General features: G+C 36.9%; 1 protein-coding gene across 1 annotated transcript; it reads right to left on the bottom strand.

The window, feature by feature from the left end:
- Positions 1–13,560: 13,560 nt before the first annotated feature.
- Positions 13,561–15,203, bottom strand: LOC145588795 (uncharacterized). The gene is made up of 6 exons (XM_081645399.1): positions 15,186–15,203; positions 14,745–15,099; positions 14,480–14,667; positions 14,343–14,437; positions 13,685–13,745; positions 13,561–13,575 (listed from the first exon to the last, which is right to left on the bottom strand). Exons 1-6 carry the CDS (start codon positions 15,201–15,203, stop codon positions 13,561–13,563), a joined length of 732 nt encoding a protein of 243 aa, XP_081501525.1.
- Positions 15,204–19,249: the final 4,046 nt, after the last annotated feature.

A 19,249-nucleotide genomic window follows, 5' to 3' on the forward strand; every position in this document is an offset into this window, starting at 1 on the left:
CTACTTGCCTCAAATCACTGAGGCAAATGAGTAACCCGATAGCAAAACGCTCTCCCCGATCACTCAAGATAGTGACGGAAAGAACGTGAGCAATGTATATCCGAGCCAGCTACTCAAGTGTACACTGTCGATCAACCTTGTCAGCCGACAACTCGTCGGCAAGAACCGAGTACGGACAAGACTGCGCGTAGAGATGAAGGGTCGCCGCAAGACGGTCCCCCACAAGGTCACGTAGTCTCTCATCTGACCCCTTTACGGTTTCCATGACCACAGGCTTACATCCAAAAGGAAAACCCGTAATCATGGATAAATCGAAAGGGGTAATTGTCATCACTCCGTATGGGAAGTGAAAAGTGTTGGTGGAATCCCACCAAAACTCCAACAACCCACGAAGGAAAGCTGACGATGTAGGCTGACTCGATAGATCTCGAAGAGCCGCCAGCTGGGGCCTAATCCCCACAAGCTCCACTATGTCCTTTACCACATCGGGTAAACTCTCGAAACGACCTCTCAAGTCGCCCGAGCCATACAAACGCATGTAGGCTCGCTCTAAAAGAAAATATACAAAGAATACGGTTACGACATAGAAAAGAGAAGAAACGATGATAAAAGAGCAGGAGACGCGAAAAGAACTCGCTATGCCGCGCTAACTCCGAATCGAAACGTGATGGTCTGGGTCCCACTTAAGGACCTGAGGGTCCCAGTTGGGAGGAGCCTCCCAGACCACAACCTCCTGGCGATGTCGATTGGCCCCGACGCGTCGTTCTCAAACCTCCTCACGAGGACGTGTCACGCTCTTTCGAGGGCAAACTTCCTCGTCAGACACGGGTCCTCCTCACCATTGACAAACTGAGGAGAATGCATGCTATAACGGATAAAATTCCTTATTAGTTTATTTTCTTTTTAAAAGACTAATACACGAGTTCTAGACCCATTTCAGCAGCATAACGACTGCCGAGAGGGCGAAACACCATAATCAAATGCCACCCACGCTTGGGGGCTACGATACCTGCAGTAAAACTCAATAAATTAGGGCTTTTAACACCCACAAAAGCCATCCTATACCAGTTTCAACTAAAGTATTCTAGAGATTATATTTTTAAGTCTCAAAGAATCAACTACTTTTAGATGAATAATAATAACATAAACATAATTGTCGTCTACTAAACAATCTTGAGGTTCGAATATGGCAAAAACAAGCTAAAATGTATACTTCGCGCCATTTTTCGGATTCAAAATTTTTAAAACATGATTCATGAAAGTAATATTAGTTTTAAAACTATAATTCACTTCATAATCAACAAGTATAACCAAAATAAACCACATATTCTAACTAAAATTCGAAGAAAAAAAAAAGAAAGTCAAGAACGTACTTAAACAAAGAAATGCTCATATAAGGTTCAATACTCCTTAAACATGGTATAACAACATGAAATTTATTGCAAAACACTCCTTAAACATGGTATAACAACATGGAAAAAGAAATTTCAAGAATTATGGAGCAAATCAAAAACCCCTAAATTCGAATTTTGGGGTTTTACGGTTCGAAAATCGCCCAAATTCAGCCAAAAAAAACAAAAATTAGTAAAACCTTACATTGGATTATGGAAAATATGAATAGGGGATGAGATCTACTTCCTTTAGCTTCAAAAACAAAAGAAATTCGAGCTTTCTAGAGAGAGAAAGAAGCGAAAATGGCGAAGGAAGGAGAGAGAGAGTGAAATGAAAAATTCACTAGGTGAAAAAAGGAGATTGGCACCGAGCTAAGGCCACGGGTTTTTCAAAACCGGTGGGAAAAATATGGAGAAAAATAGGCGGGATATGGAAAAACCATTTTCCCCACCGGTTTGAACTAAACCGGTGGCTTTTCATTTAAAAAAAAACCGCGCCCTCCTCTCTCGTCCATCCCTTTATATAAACCCAAACCCTAGTTTTCTCTTTCCTCTCTCGCCTCTCCTCCTCTCTCCTGCTCTCTTCCTCTCTCCTCCTCTCTGCGATCTGGGTTCGAATCTCCTTTCTCTCCGTCGTTCTCCTTCTCTCTCCGTCGTTCTCCGTCATTCTCCTTCTCTCTACTTCGATCTCCTTCATTCCCCTCAAAGTCCACCGCCGCCACCAAGCTAATTTCCACCACGACCGCAACAATAACACCACCACTACCGCAACAATAACACCTTATATCTCCTCAAAGCCCTCCCCTTCTTGTTCGATCTACATCAACATCAACAGCAATTTCTAGGTATTATTTGAGGTTAGGGTTTAATTTTTGGGTTTAATTCGATTTTAATCGATTTTGTAATTTTTAGAGTTTAATTTAATTGATTTTCGAAATTGCTTTGAGCAATTTATTTTTCGAAATTGCTTTGAGCAATTGATTTTTCTGGGATAAATAGATTTTAATCGATTTTTCTTGGATTTTAGGTGATTTCTGGGTTGTTTTATTTTTAAATTATTTTGAGTTTATGAATCTTGTTGTTTATTAATTTATGACTCCATATAGATTCTGAGTTTTTGAACCGAATTCACGAGTGTTCTGGGTTTTTCTGACTTCTCAAATTTTCTAGGTATTGCATGAGTGTTCTGGTTTTTTTTTCGCATTTTATTGTGAGTTGTTATTAATTTATTTTGTTGTTTTAATTGATGCAAGTATTAGTTTATCACTCCGCATAGAAGAATCAAGATGTCAATTTTGGATTATTAATTTAGATATAATTTTTTTTTTTTGGATTTTGATATTGTAATTTTTTTTTTTTTTTTTTTATGTTTGTAATTTTTTTTTCTTGGTATTGTACAATAACAATTTAATGGTAAATATATTTCTGATTATATTTCATTTTCAAGCTCTTTTAATTTTGATGTGTTGCGTTGGTTAAATTAATTGTTTGATATCTCTCAACAAAAAAAATTTAATTATTTGACATATTTCAAGTGAAAAAGGCAAACAGGGAAAAAAAAAAATTAAATCAGCAATTGATTTTTGCCACCGGTTAACCGGTGGCAATTTAATTTATTCCCACCGGTTAACCGGTGCCACCGGTTTGAACCGGTAGCTTTTTTAATTAAGTATTGCCACCCCCCACAAATTCAGCGGTTCAAAACCGGTGGCTTATGGGGGGTTTGAACCGGTGCCTAATTCGTTTATTCTGCTAGTGATTGCGTTCGGCGATTTTATTTTTGCTGATTTAAATGTCACGCGCAACTCAATCAGTTGTGCGTGACAGCCCAGCGCAACTCAAAACGATGCGTGCGCCTGGCTTGCGCGATCCACTGAGTTGCGCGCAGATACTGGTCACTTAAAAACCGGTATTGAGATTTCAATTCGTTTGATTTATTTTTTAACGATTTTTGCTCGTTATTAGACGTGATGGCGCGGAACTTATCAATATCTTTTTTATTGCTTTGCATTTTGTAGTTTATTTTCATTTTTGATAGTTTTTTGCATCATTCTGCATGCACACCGTGCTTTGTGCCTGCCCTAAGCATACGTTTTGGACGTTTTTCGTGAGCGTGTCTTAAGACGTTCCGTACTGGTGCTTTACGTAAAAGCTCCTATAGATAGTGTTGGACTTAATGATTTTGATGATGACACAACCTCACTTACTTACAGACTAATAAGTGCTTGATTGTTTAAGTGTGTGATAAGTTGCAAAGACCGGGAGAACTAAGAGTCTTGTAAAGATACCACGAGGAACAAGAAGGCCAGAAGCAAAGCTATCCAAAAAGAAGAGTTCCTTTGCAGGAATTGGTGCTTCAGAAATGAAGACTTGAGAAGTGAAGGTTCCCCTCAGGGAACAAAAGCTTAAGAGCAGAAGCTTCACCAGAGAAGAGAAGTTCCCCTTGAGGAACAGAAGCCTCGGAGTAGAAGCTTCATCAAAGAACATGAAGACTAAATATATTTTTATATTTTAGGATTTATCTAAGTATAAGGATAGAATTATACTCGAAAATTGCTGTGTGGAATTGGTCTAAATAGCGCTAGCATGTTTTTAGGAAAACAGTTTTTCAACGTTTATCTTTTTTAACAAAAAGGATCTTATTTTATTCTAATTTTCAAAAATATCTTTTTAACAAATAAAATCTGATTTTATGTTTTCCAAAACTTGCGGCCTACTCCACATGATCTTCTTCATGTCATGGCCAAGCACATTGAGGAGTTTATGTTTCCTTGAATTAAGGAACATGATCTTCTTAGTGGGTTGGAGTAGTGGCGTTATGGATTTGCTGCACAAAGAGGTTTTTCCTAAACAAATTTTGGTCTATAAATAGTTGTTGATTTCAGTTGGAAAAACTCACCCTTGCTCAAATAAGATTTCAATCTTTGTTTTCTTTAATCGAGTCAAGAGTCAATTCCACACTTGTGAAAAAGAGTGTTTTAATGTCCTTATACTAGAGTTAATCTTTTCGAATTGTATTGGGGAATTTATAAGGGTTTGATTGAACTCTTGTATTGGGGAATTGGGAAGTTTGAGTGAACTTCTATTTGTGAGAAAAAGAAGAGAAAGAAAAGTGAGAAAGAGAACTGAGAAAGAGAAAGAGAAGTGAGAAAAGAAAGAGAAGTGAGAAGAGAGAAAGAGAAGAGAAAGAGAAGAGAAGAGTAACAAGTTAGGTGACTTGTTCCTCGGGGTTTCAAGTTCGTTGAGGAACTTGAAGTTAGAGTCTTTAGTTTGTAATAGGACCATTTGCCCTATTGTAGTGAAGATTCTTTTCCTAAAATCCCAAGTGGTCGTGGTTTTTCTCCTTGTTAGGGCCAAGGAGTTTTCCACGTAAAAATCTCTCTTGCACTTTTTAGTTCCTTTAGCTTATCTTTCTTTTCCTCTAGCTTACTTAGTTTAAATTCCGCAAAAAGTTTGACTATTCGGTCATACTACAATTTAACCCCCCCCCCCTTCTTGTAGTATTCATTGAAACAACAGATAGGTTTGTCATTTTACTGTACTTACTTTAGAAATGTCATGTTCTTTTCTTTCTTTTTGGCATCCACAACAAAAAGGATGGCGTTATCATACAGCGTAAAATTGTATGGCGTAGGTGTTGCGTAAAATTTCACCTCTTCCCAGCAACGTGATTTACCTCCCGTACCTAAAACGGTAGAATTTCTAACTTTCTTTAGGCGTTAGCTAAAACGAGTCGACTGGCACGCCGAACCATTCGAGAACAGACACTTCTTGATTGGAAGCAAATATAGTAGTTAGTGAGCTTACTGGCTTACCGGACAGTTAGGGTGTCCGTCCACCCCTTGTATAAAGAGCGACATGCGATGTCGCATCTATTTAGGCACGTGCCCCCAGTCTTGAGACACGTGTTTTCATCTTATGGACAAAACTGCTGAGAGAGTTGCCGATTTTCTTCTCTCTCACTGATTTGGATACATGCCTCCAATCCTGAGACATGTATTTCTATCTTGTGGACGTCGAGTACTGCGTTTTGGCAAGCGAGTGTCAAGAACTTTATTCACGTGTTAGGCTATGAATGCCGAAACACCTCCCCTTTTATCATCTTTTGAACTTGTTAAAATCAGACTAAAGTTTCAATGACATATCGAGGGACTTTAGATCAACGATGCCATAATTTAAAGGATATCATCCCTAATAATCCTTTTTAAACCAATTTCTTCTCATGATTTGACATCACCCAGGACATCCTTTACTTGTAAAAGCGTTCTACATTTTCAAAGGATCAATCTAGATTCTTTAGCACGTCAAGACTAGAAAATACTTTTTTTAGCCTTAATAGATACTTGTCTCAAACACTTAGCGAATCAAGGATCGTTTCAACGTCCTTAACATTACTGAAAGATTCTCTATTCTTAGGGAACTTCACAGAATGAGTCTCAGATTTATTTCCTTGACTACTTTGATCCTCGTCTATTCTAGACACGATCAAAGTGGGGGCTAATTGTAGACATCTACTTTTGGCCTCCTATCCCAACAAGAAGTGCTATGACGATAAATAAAACCATATTCGTGTTGGATCAACGTGAAGAATGCTTATGGACAACTGATTAAATCACGAGAATGCAAAATGACTAGCCTAACCAAAATAAAATAAATTAAGGTCCAAATTAACTAAGCCCGATCATAATGAGGCTTAAGCCGAGGTTAAAACCTAATTATAACGGATTTAATGGCGCCTAGGTTAAAAATCAATGCTGCCGCAGAGAAATTTACGCGCATCTCAATGAGTCGTGCTAGCCTGGCGCGCACAACTTAATTAGTTGCGCGTGACATCCAGCGTAACTGCTAGTGATGCGCTTGCGGAAGATTCTGAATTTCATAAAAATATAAAATTGAATCTTACAATAATACCGCGCGCAAGACGTTCAGTTGCCTTGCCCAAAGCAGCGCATCTACATCACTTGCGCTGAGTTGTTGCGCACAACTCATTCAGATGCGCGCGACACCTGCTGCGGCAGAACGCTCAAAACCCTAAACGTATCCATTCCCTATAAATAGAGGCTTAATACAAGGCTTCAAAGAGACAGAAATTAACCTAAAAACTCTGGCAGTAACTTTGTGAACTTGTGTGCTACCAAACCCTCTTCTCCTAAACACTCACCCCTTTAATACTTGTTACTACGGTGGAGGTTCCCAAATAAGAAGGAGTCCATAAGTGTTCTAAACGAAGATCTAGCAAAGAGAAGTGGTGTAATCCCGAGCACTTAAATCAATCACCTTTATTTTCTTGTTTAAATAACTTTTAATTAATTAATTAGTGTTGTTTGATCACTTTAAACAAACTTTTAATTAATTAATTCCACATAGTATCTTGCGTTAAATAAAGAATAGAATTGAATAATTAATTGTTGATTGATCACCTAAGCCAAGGCGGATATTGTTTATTTTTGTTCTTTTCACGAATTTGATTAAATAAGAATAACGACTTTTGCAATGTAATTCCTACGTAATTGACGCATGTAAATAAAATCAACTAACTTAGTTTTTAAGTATCACGTTGCATATATTGTTTGGTGATGAAATTGTGAAAAAGGAAGAACTAGTAGAGGCCGTACTAGGGCTAGGATGGCGATTCCCCCCTAAAGGGAACATTATCTTAGTACCCTCGCTCCCGAACTCATTTCTAGTTCATGTAGACCAATTTGGGCATGGGCAAACTTACGATTTGTGCTAAATATCCCTTGAACTCTACTTGGGAGAAAGGCATGAATGAGGTTTATGAGTTTTCCTAAAACTCATTGGCGACTCCTACTTGTTTCTTATAAAAAAGCGTGATGATAGGATCAATTCCAATTCAAGGTCTCCAAAACAGTCAAGAATTAAAATCCTAATACACTCTAACAAGTGTAAAGTCCTAAGCTTTTGAAGGGCCGTGGGCATTTAAGGAGAAGGATCCCCTACGATGGGCACACCCTCCTTACAACGGGTTGTATCACAAAAATTCCTAGCCATAACTACTTGATTGGGAATTAACAAGCTAAATTTTTTACTGGTTCGAATTATGCTGGAGTCGGCTGATTTAAGGCGATTTATAAATAGAAATCGACGCAGATCGAATTCTAGTCGAAATCGAAAAGACCAAAACCATCGCGTTGTGACAAGGCTGTCGCACCGCGATAGGCGCATCGCGCCACGAAAGGACTGTCACGCCGCGCCAGCCTTTTTTCCTCTACGACAGAACATCGCGCTATACTAAATGCATTTTTTACCGACTTTGGCTTAAATTTGTACTTTGACTCTATGGTTTCCTTAACCCTCAAGCAATTTTGCTGGCATTTTTCCATAATTGATTACTTTAAGTTTAAACATGCTTATTTTAGTCAAACTTCATTTGATTTTTCATTTTTCTTTATGGGGCAGAAAGTTGGATACCCTCCAAGATAATAAAAATAATGACGGAAATTTTTGCGCAAAATTTATCATATTCTTTTTACCCACTGTAGGGAATATTTCAAGCATCCTACACTTGAGCCCCACTGTGATCATACACTTAAGTATGGTGGCGTCCAAAGGGAAGGAAGCTAGAGCAAAAGAGTCGCCAACAAGTTTTAGGAACTTGTAAACCATTCACAGGGTGAAGGTTACACCCCTTCATGATCCATGAGATCACTAATTCCATAGTGGTCCTGAACCATGATTAGATATTCGGGGATGAATGTACAAATCCAACCTAAAAAAGATTGAACCTGCCCTAAAAAGGCCTCTATTTTATTCTTCTCATATTCATGTGCGTTTTCTGACTAACATACAATCAATATATTAATCCAAAACCTGTTTAATCTATGTTGGTTGAATATCAATGCACAAACAAATCTATTATTGGCCATCACTTGAATTAAAATCATATTAGCCTAAATAAAATTATTAATTATCTTAATAAGCGTGATTTCAAGTACAAATTCCCTTTAAACCTACAAGAGAGGGCGTGATCAAGCAATAACAATAATATATCAAGCAACATAATAATATTGATAGCAACAAATCATCATAATCTCAATCTCAATAAAGCATAATAATATTAGCAAGATCCTAGGCATGATACTAACAAGATTAATAACAAATCCTAGCATGTCACTAAGCAATAAAAATTAAAGCTTTAGCCCTAACATGACACTAGCATGATATAAGAAAATAGGAAGCAACCTAAATATGATACTAGAAAGCAATAAATAACATCCTAACATGATACTAGGAATTAAAATAATCTAAGCATGCTTTCTAAAGATATAGAGCAACAAAACTACTTACTTTGTTGCCTCATATCTCTTTCTATCAAAACAATACATACGTTAGTAACTTCAAGAAAAATATTAAATCAAACAATTAATTTAAATAATTGAATATAGGGATTTGGGACCAAACCCTCAGAACTTATCAACCTTTCACGTCGAGGGCGAAGGCAACTTCGAACTTGGCTATGTGTGTCTAAGTCTCGTGATGGACGTATGGTGTTTTGAAAAGGTAAGGCTTAGAAATAATGAAAGAGAAGAAAGAATAAGCTTCATCTTAGAGAGAGAAGAGATAGTGATTGTTGGTGATTTTTTATGATTGAAAACGGGGAAATAACACCCCTATTTATTAAAAAAGAAATAAAAAAAAAATCTGGAACGATAGAAAAAAGTCAGAATTCGACTCAGAGTAAAAATGCTCCTATCGCAATGCGACAGAGCTATCGCGACACGATAGACCCCGCGCAGTGCGATGGCGCGGCTATCATAGAAAAGTTGTACGGAGTCCTTTCCCTAATATAATTAGACGATTAGACTCCGTATTTATCATTAATTTAAGATCAGTTTATCATTAAAATATGTGTTCTATTCCAAATTAAATTCATTATCTTTTCTAAATAAAATAAAAGTATAATTATCAATCCTAATTCCATTAGAACTTAAAAGAACCTTCTAGATTATTCTAGAAGATTAAAGTCAATCCTAATAACTTTATGAATAATAATTAATAGGCCCTCCACTTGATCATTAAGCCATATATAAAATCATTTTGGGCCCATTTTAGTATTTTGGCCATAACTTCCTCATTATTCATCGGAATTGGGCTTATAATATATCGTTGGAAAGCTCTTTTCGAGCCCCATCCAACTACACAACTATTGTACCCATATCATGTACCGAACTAAATTGTATTGGACATTTTTCGTAATTAGGGTACGAAAAGAAATATTTCCGAAAACAAAAAGATGTATTAAAACAAGTGTATTCCATTTCACCTCGTTTGATAATCAATGACGTGAAAGGTATTCATCACTGGGTTTGGTTTTTAGGGAGACACAATCAGGTCTCTACAGAAGCCCCCACTTTGATTGAGTTTGCAGAAACGTAAGTTTCGAAAACAAAAGTCAAAGTAACGATAGGGACAGAGAATGATCCAGAACATTCTGCGATCCTGAATTATTCTTTGCAACGCCGATACCTGCAAAGTAGCGTTAGTTTAAACAGATAAAAGAGTTAGAAACGCGTATCTTACACCGTCAAGCACACGTCTCTAGAGTAACCGATTTTGTTGCATTTTGTTGTGACGACCCTGCACAAGCTAGGGAATATCACCGAAGGTGACTTGCTTGTAGCCATATTAGATTGTTGTGGTACCTCACTGTTGTTGATGTTGTGGCTGTACTTCGCCGCTGTTGATGCTCACTCATCTCTGAACAAAAGAGCTTCCTTGAGAAATGTTCAGTCGTCTCTGAACAATGGAGCTTTGGATGACATGTCCACGCGTCTCTGAACAAAAGAGCTTTCATGGATAAAATGTTCACTTATCTCCGAACAAGAGCTTTTGATGATATGTCCATGCGTCTTTGAACAAAGAGATTTTGATGAGGGATGTTCACTCGTCTCTGAACAAGAGCTTTTGATGATATGTCCACGCGTCTCTGAACAAAGAGCTTTTGATGAGGGATGTTCACTCTTCTCTGAACAATGGAGCTTAGGGGAGATGTCCACGCGTCTCTGAACAAAGAGCTTTGATAGGATGCCCACGCGTCTCTAAGCAAAAGAGCTTGAAAGGATGTCCACGTGTCTCTAAGAAAAAGAGCTTGAAATGATGTCCATGCGTCTCTGAACAAAAGATCTTTGATAGGAATGTCCACGCTTCTCTAAACAAAAGAGCTTTGAATGTTTGTTGAGATCGTTCGATTGGTTGCGAACAGGAGCTTCAATGATTGGTTGTATCCTGTCAAATCAAATATTGCCAAAAGACTTTGCTGGTGTTTTTCTTAGGGTTGACCTAAGGTTTGTTATGCTTGACATTATGATTGCTTTAACTTGAGGTTGACTTAAGGTTTAGTGTGTTTGACTCTTATGTGACTTAATGTGTTTTGACACATGTGTTAGACTCGACTCAATGTGATATGACACGAAATGACTCAATGTGCATGACTCATGTGTGCATTACATTGTGATGTGCTTGACTCAAAATGCAGAAAAGCAAAAATCTTCCGTCATTTTTTTGGAGGGTACTGACTTTCTCCCGAAAAAGAAATACGCGAAAAGGAAGAAGTAAAGTGTTTGAAAGTGCATGTTGAATGAGTTTAGTCAAATGTATATGTTGATGTTATATGTCATGGTGCAAGGATTGTAACATCCTAGATTATCCTAGTTGATGACTCGATGATGAAAGTATTTGGGTAACTTAGGCGCAAAGGATAAGTAATTCATACTTTGTGATGCAATGATGATTACAAGCGATGAGTGATTTTGATATGACAAGGCATGTTTCAACGTTGTGTTAAGATTTCATGAAAAAGGGTTCTTAAAGGAAGGATTATTTGGTCATGTATCTGTGATGTGTGTGAAAGTGACACTAAAGTTATGCTGCAAAGGATAAGGATGTGGGAAATATTTTGAGAAGAGTTAAATGATGGTGACTCTTTGGATAGGTAGGCTAATGATGTAGGGATTAAGCCCCCAAATCTAGCTCTAAATGGATAGGGATGAGCATTGTAAATTGATCGAGGGTGAAGTAGGTCGTTGGTCTATAACCCTAATCAAATTAGAAATTTATAATACCTAAACTTACACCAAACTAGTTAGTGGCAAGTATAGGGTCGAACCACGAAGACTAAGTGTATCAATTTATGCTAATTAGACTAGTAGGATGGTCGAGATATAGAGAGAGGTACAACTAAAACACTACTTAGAGCAAACAACAAAAACTAGGGAAAGTGGAATCCAATTATATCAATGCATTCAACAACATGGCAATTAGATGAAAATGACCTCAATTAGGAACAATCAACACACTCAACTTACTCTCGCGCAATTAAGCATGCTAATTATCCTACTACACTAATTCACTCTCGTGCAACTAGCCTAGCATAGGTATGGAAGAATTTAGACTCTAAAAAAACTCACTTCCGCACAATTGATTGAAAGAACAATTAAAAACATAGAATCAATTAGCTAGAAAGATTCTAATCCATATAAGCATCATCCACACACAATAATCAAGAACCAATTGCATACTAATCACAATCAATTATTCAATTCATCAACATACCCTTCATCTATTTCCTTAGAATAAAATCTAAGCTAACATGATGAATAAAAGCATAAAAAAAACAAGGTAAAATAAGAAATAAAGCAAAAATCAAACAACTAATCTAATTAACTACTCAAATCAACAAGCAAATAAATAAAAACAAGAATTAAAGGAAAGCAATAAAGATGAGAGAAAGTTAGAAAGACTCATTGAATATATGAGAGGAAAATCCACAAATTGCTTCTTCAACCTCTCAAAACTTCATAAAAATCTAAGCTTTCTCTCTCTAAAACTACTCCTAAACTAGAGAGAGAGAATCCTAATCTAAACCTAAGAGAGAGAAAAATGAAAGAGGCTAAAACTAATCTAATCTAATTCAAAGTTGATTAAAAGCTTAGAGAGTATTAAACCCCAAAAATGGGTATTTATAATATAAGCTAAATAAATAAGAAAAGAAAAATAAAAAGGTTTTTCTACATGGTACCCTCAAATTATCGCGTTTTCTAAGTTGTGCCCTTCTAAATCAAAACTTCTACACGGTGCCCACAACTTTAATTAACTTAATTACTTTTAACCATTTATTAAGTTAATGTTAAAAGCTTTTAAATTGACTACTAACTATGGTTAGCAATATATTTTTTCACTTTATTTTTTTAAAAAAGAGCTTAGTATAATATGGTATTATAACTTTATAAGATAATGTGGTTATATTTCCTCCAAACTCACGATCTTCCATCATTGTGAGCTTTTTTTTTCTTCTTCTCCATAATAAACTTTGATAAAATGAACTCTTTTTCTCTAAACTTTCTCAATCAACTCATCACTAATTAAAATCTGAATTCTACAACAATGAATTAGCAAACAACCTCAACCAATTTCTAACTCGCAACCTTCCCCGTTAAACCCAGAAAATTTTCCCCCGTAAACCACTCCAATTCTGCCCCATATTCACCGTATCGTCATTCTCCGATGTCAAATCGACTCAAATGTAATCCAAAAATATTTGTAAAACATGAAAGCAACAATCCAAAAACACAGTAGTTATGTTTGTATTATTTGTCTCTCATTTTTTATGATGTGATTTTTTGTCTCTCAAATGTAATCTAAAAAAATTTTGTAAAACATGACAGCAGCAATCCAAAAAAATTCAGCCCCTTTTTCTTATGATGATGTGATTTTTTGTCTCTCATTCATATGATAGTTCTTTTATATTAAAGAACTAAGAACATATATAAATATACTAAGATGAAATCCTGCATGCAACTTCTAGAGCATATATATCTCATTATCTATTACTTTGTATTGTTTATGATTGGAATGCCAGCTGCCATAATTCAAACATTAGAGTTGCAAAAAAGTGTAGTAGATGATGCCTGGATTTATAGAAAAATTTTGTTTAGGCAGGGCCGGGTCTGATATTTTATGGAACCAATTGTGAAACAGGACTACAGAAACCTTATATAGTACAGAGTCTGTAGAGTATATACTATTTGTAACTTGTAAGACTGTAACTAGATTTTTAGCTCAGCAAGAAACATATGAGTAGTCTGACCAGTTTATTAAAAGAACATAGTAAAACATGACAGTAGTAAAACATACATTAAAAATCTGCAAATTAAGGATTACATATCTGCAATACAGAAAAAACATATCTGTAATTTTAGACAGTAGCAATCCAAAAAAATCATAAAAAATCTGTTTGGTTCATCATATTATCCATTATACTAGTTAAAATAGACCAAAAACACAGTAGTTATCACTACTAAAACTGTAATCCTAAAAACATTCAGGTTTAACAAACTGCAAAACCCATAAGAATAAGACCTTATGCATATCAAACATAAGGAAATACATGGGAATAAGACCAACATATTAGGGAAACCAAATCTATCTTGTCTTTTGTCTATAGCCAGCACAACTTGTAGAATGGAGAGGAGCACTTGATGAAGGTTGAGTTGAGTTCGACCTTGGTTGATGCAAATGTTGATGGCTTGACCTTTGTTGCGTCATGTGGTTAGATTCTTGCGATTCTGCAATCATGAGGTCAATCATGTTCATTTCATTACTTGTGCGTTCTCTTGTTCTGACATTACTTTTCCCCTTTGAAGCTGCCTTTTTTGAACTTGTATCTGTGATTCCTTGTTGCATTAGTTTCTCTTTCCGTGTTGCTCCTCCCATGCATATGAGAGCATTGTGGCCATATTCCTTGCACTTACTACATTGAACGGTGCTACTCCTCTTTCCCGTCCTCTGCTCTCCCTCTTCTTTTCTCCTATTACGTGAAGGCCTGCCTACGCTCCTTTTCATAGTAGGACGGATTAACTTTAGGATAGCAAGCCAGGCCACTGGTTACAGTCAGGAATTGGTAAAATATTTCCCTTGTATGCCTCCTTATACCTAGCCACAGAGTACCACTCGCTAACAAAATCCAATGGGTCCTTGCCAGCATGCAAAATAGCTTTGATAACATGCTTACAAGGAATTCCACTAACCTGCCATTTACCACAAACACAACTTTTATTGTCCAAGGATACATGAAGCATACTTCTCCCATCTGACACCTCATACTCACCTCTTCTTGCAGGGTATGCATAGCATTGCCTTAAATCCTTTGTTAGGACCCTAACTTGAGCAAAAACATTAGGACATATTCCATCATCTTTCCAATCCTCACATAATTGCTGCCTAGTTGCATGTCTAACCATTGCGATTCTTCTAACACCTACATATGATGATAAAAGTTGATGTAAGATTTATATGTCATTTAAACAAGTAAATAAGTCAAGTTGAATTAATTACCTTCAAGAAGTGTCAGGATTGGGTAAGTCCTTTCCACGCCTATAGTGTTATTAAAACTCTCTACAAAGTTGTTTGTGTTCTCATCTGAACATAATTGAGGATCAAACCTCCATTTAGTCCACCTTTCCATTGGTCCAATCTCTTTAAGCCACTTCACAACACCTAAGCCTCCATACTTTTGAATCTGCTCTATTGACTTTCTAAATGTGAACACAAAGCATGCATTTGCAACTCCCCAAAAAAGTTTGTGCATCAATACTCCGGGGTAATCTTTCTTGAAGTTTTTGTACAAATGTCTAGCACAATATCTCCTCGAAACCTTGGCCCAAACCTCATCCAATGACAGGTCAATACCCTGGGAGATCAACAAATGCAAAGACAAGGTTAAAATAGCAAATAATTATGTATCTAAACAAACACAATGTAAAAACCACACAATACCTTTTGTCTATCTGACATTATCGTCCAGTCATCTCTTCCATCATTAGTCAAGATGTTCTTTAAGTGATGAAAAAACCAGGATCAACTAGTCTTATTCTCGGAGTCAACCACTACTACAACAACTGGGAATATCTCATTATTTTGATCAAGAGACACGGCACTTAAAAGGATTCCGCCATAGTTGCCCTTAAGGTGACATCCGTCAACCCCAACAAGACCTCGACATCCACTCAACAACCCCCTAAACTGTGCAGCAAAGCTTATGAAGATTGACTTGAACTGTAGTGGTCTCCCATGCTCTTCAAGTTGTTTCCATGTACAAAATACTATGGGTCCTGAATTTCTATCCTTGATCAACTTACAATAGACTACAAGGTTCTTGTAAGATTTATCATGCCCCCCTTGAATAATATGCAACCCTTTGGCCTTCATCTTGTGAATTGTAGAGGTAACCATAGTCACTCCGTACCTCTCCTATAGCAAAGCATTCATAGCTTTCCTCTTAATATCTAGGCTGGCCTTAATGTCCTGAAGAAGTTTTGTAGCAGCCCAATCACAATTACACATTGGGTTATTAACCAAGGGGTCACATTTGTGTCCTTCTCTAATGTTTTTAATTGCCCAATTGTGCTCATCTGGCAGTTTACTTGCATGAATTCTCCAAGAGCAACTAATATCAGCACATTCTACAGTGTACCAGTCATTATCAGCTTTTTTAACCACTAGTGAGAATCCCTCTTGGACACAAAAGTCTCTATGGACATCTCTAAAATGGTCTTTATCCACAAATAGTTGCCATGCTCTTAACCTTATCCTTCCAATGTCAGCATCATCATAAACCTCCCCATTTCTATACATCCTTGACAAATACCCACCAACGTCCACGTATACATCACCTCTCACACTGAAAGGTTCCCATCCACCATCCACATAATTTTCCTTAAGCAGTTCTGTTGTGTTCTCCTCAGCTTCAAAGTCAACATCAAGTAACTGGTCACTTCCTTCATCGGACTCTAAAGGTTCATACTCATAATCACTCCCACTACCACTACTACTACCACTCTCATGTACTTCAACCATTTCCCGAACGACAATTGCGTTCTCCCTATCCGTAAGCCTAGTCCTTGAACCAGAAACCTCTTGTGTTTCCACCTCTGTGTTGTCATTAGTAGGGTTCCATAATCCCTTGTGGATAGCTGTTATTTTGAGCATCTTCTTACCATGAGTGAAAACACAAGGCCTACATAACTTAGGTTTTGGGGTAACAATATTAAGATTTGTGGTTGTAACTTTAGGGTCGGGTGGTAGTGAGTTGTTCACTTGTGATAAGGCTTCAAACTCATCAAGGGAAATAGGAATGGCATCGTCATATTCAATGTGGGGAGGAGTTTCAAGAGTGTCAAGTGTCACATTTGTTTGATTTTGTGAAAGAGAAATATGAGGTGGAGAAGTTGATAACTCCTCCAACATTACGGGTAACCTTCGAATAGGTATTTTCTGCCTACTAGTGCTAGGTTGTGAGGTATTAGGTTGCATAGTTGGTGTATTGTTCACCTTCACTTGCATTGCCGAATTCCAAATGAAAGAAGGTTGTGTCAAACAACCAACCCACAAATCAATACTCTTCTTCCCAGCATCTTCAAACATTTTCAATAAGATTTTATCATCAGTGAGGTCAATTTTTTTTTTTTTTTTGCCTAGCACTATAGAATAGGCTTGGGTATAGGGGCAAGACAAAACCTTCTTTGAGAACTTATCACACATATCATTGATCACATCAAGTAGCACACATTGATCAACATCATCAACCATAACATTGACAACATTACCATCATGATTAATTCTTAACACCCTCCTATCCATTCTGCATCAAATTCGTAAACAAACCAACTTAAATTACTGACACCAAACCATAAAATTCAATGCTTGTAAACCACAACTCCACTCAAAAAAATTCAGACATTCAACATGGCAAATATAAAGAACACATGCAAGAAATTTACACTAACAATTGAAAAGAAAAATTGAAGCCAATTAAAAACTAAAATCATTATATCACATGGCATGGCATATCATCAAAATATACAGTATATTGATTAATTGGACAATCAACCCAACAACGAACTACTAATATAAAATTTACCAATTCTTTTGGTTAATGTAATCAATTTTAATTATTGTACACATAAAATAACAAGAAATTAATTATCAATTTAGGATGAAAAAATTTGTTCAATCATACCTTTGCCTCAACGAAGAACACAAATTCTAATCGAAAAAAAAGCAAAGAAGAATTCTGCATATGTTATTATATGTATTAATCGATCCTTATTAGCTTCGAATTTCTGAGTAAAAATCTTAGGGTTTGTAACAATTGGATATTCAATGAGATAGCCGTTCTCCATCTAACAGGGGTGCACGAGAAAAGGAATTTGAGGGGTTTGCTCATAATGTGGTTTTATTTTGTATTTATGTCCTTTAAATTAAGTAGCAATTAACTGAGGTGGGTGGTTAACTTAACTACAAGATAATTATCATTAATAAAACCGCTTATGAAGGGAAAATATAAAACAATACAAAAAAAAGTGGGCACCATGTAGAAGTTTAAATTTAAAAGGGCACAACATAGGAAACACGATAATTTGAGGGTACCATGTAAAAAAAACCCAAAATAAAATAAAAGAAAATAATGAAAAGAAAAAGAAATAGAAAAAGAAATAAAAATTTAAAGAAAATAAAAAGGAGGAAAACAAAACAAAATTCCCAAAAATACAATCACAGAAACCCACGCATCATCATTTTCTTCGTGGCTGCTCTGCTCTCTGATCTTCACCATCAGCGCATCATCACCGCCATCTTCCATCATCAAATCAACACCATTAGTAATTATGAGCAAAAAAATCTTGACCGCTCGATCTTGATAAATATCACGTGAGAAGCTCGTGATACGGTCTTTACACACCCCGAAGACCGCACCCGCGGAAGACTTGGCTGCGCCCGCGGTGGCCTGAGCCGCGCCTTATCCCAGGCATCTCCTCGGCATCCCCTAAGAGTTGGACAAGGTAAGAAGGACCCCTGTCTGCGCCCGCGGCAGAAGAGGTCGCGCCCGCGGTGGCCTGGGATTGGTTGTGCGCGCAATACGGTGCTGCTGTCGTTGATGTTATTGTTGTTGGTGAAATTCCGGTGGCTTGCTGCGAGGGTCTGATGTGGCTCGAATTGGTGGCGGTTTTGGCGGCTGACGGTGGTGATTGGAGGTGGTTAATTGCGGCAGGAAACAGGGGTTGAGGGCTAGAGTTTGTGGTGTTTTGGTGGTGTTTAGTTGCGGGCTGCAGCAATTGTTGGGGTTGAGATTGGGTGGTTCGATGTTGTTTAGTTGTTGCAGTGGTGATTTCTGCTGGTGGGTAATGGTGGATGTTTGAGGTGGAGATGGAGGTTGGTGATAACAATTGAGGGAACAGGGGAGATGGTGATGTTGTGTTTTGTAGGATAGTGAAGGGTGTGGTGATGGATAAAAGCAAAAGGGCAGCAGCTAGATGCTGTACATTTGACTCAAATTCGAGAATCCGAAGTTGATTTGAACATGAAAATCGAACATCAACCCGAACACACCTATAACCAAAAACAAACACAAGGGATTGAGAACAAAGAATAAAATAATAAAATAAAACGAAGTAAAATAAAATAAAATACGAAACTAAAATAAATAAGAAAAAAAGAGAAAAGAGATATTATTATCAAAAACTATAAAAATAAACTAAAAACACTAAAAATTACCAAAACACTCAAATAAAAGACAAAAGAAGAGAATAAGAAAATAATAGAAATAAAGGATAAAAAGAGCTAAATTATTAGAAAATAAACCGGAAAACAACTCTAAAAACACCCCTAAAAGTGACATAAAAGTCACTTATCAAATTTCCCCAGCTTAGCTCTTGCTCGTCCTCGAGCAAGACAAAAACAAAAGAGAAAGAGAGAAACATTTATACAAGCAAGACTAACACACTACAGAGGATGAGAATATACACTAACTCACTTTCGTAAGAATCACGGTCAATTTTAGCAAC

The sequence above is a fragment of the Chenopodium album genome, chromosome 17 (assembly GCF_948465745.1).
Source record: "Chenopodium album chromosome 17, dcCheAlbu1.1, whole genome shotgun sequence".
NCBI classification, from domain to species: domain Eukaryota; kingdom Viridiplantae; phylum Streptophyta; class Magnoliopsida; order Caryophyllales; family Amaranthaceae; genus Chenopodium; species Chenopodium album.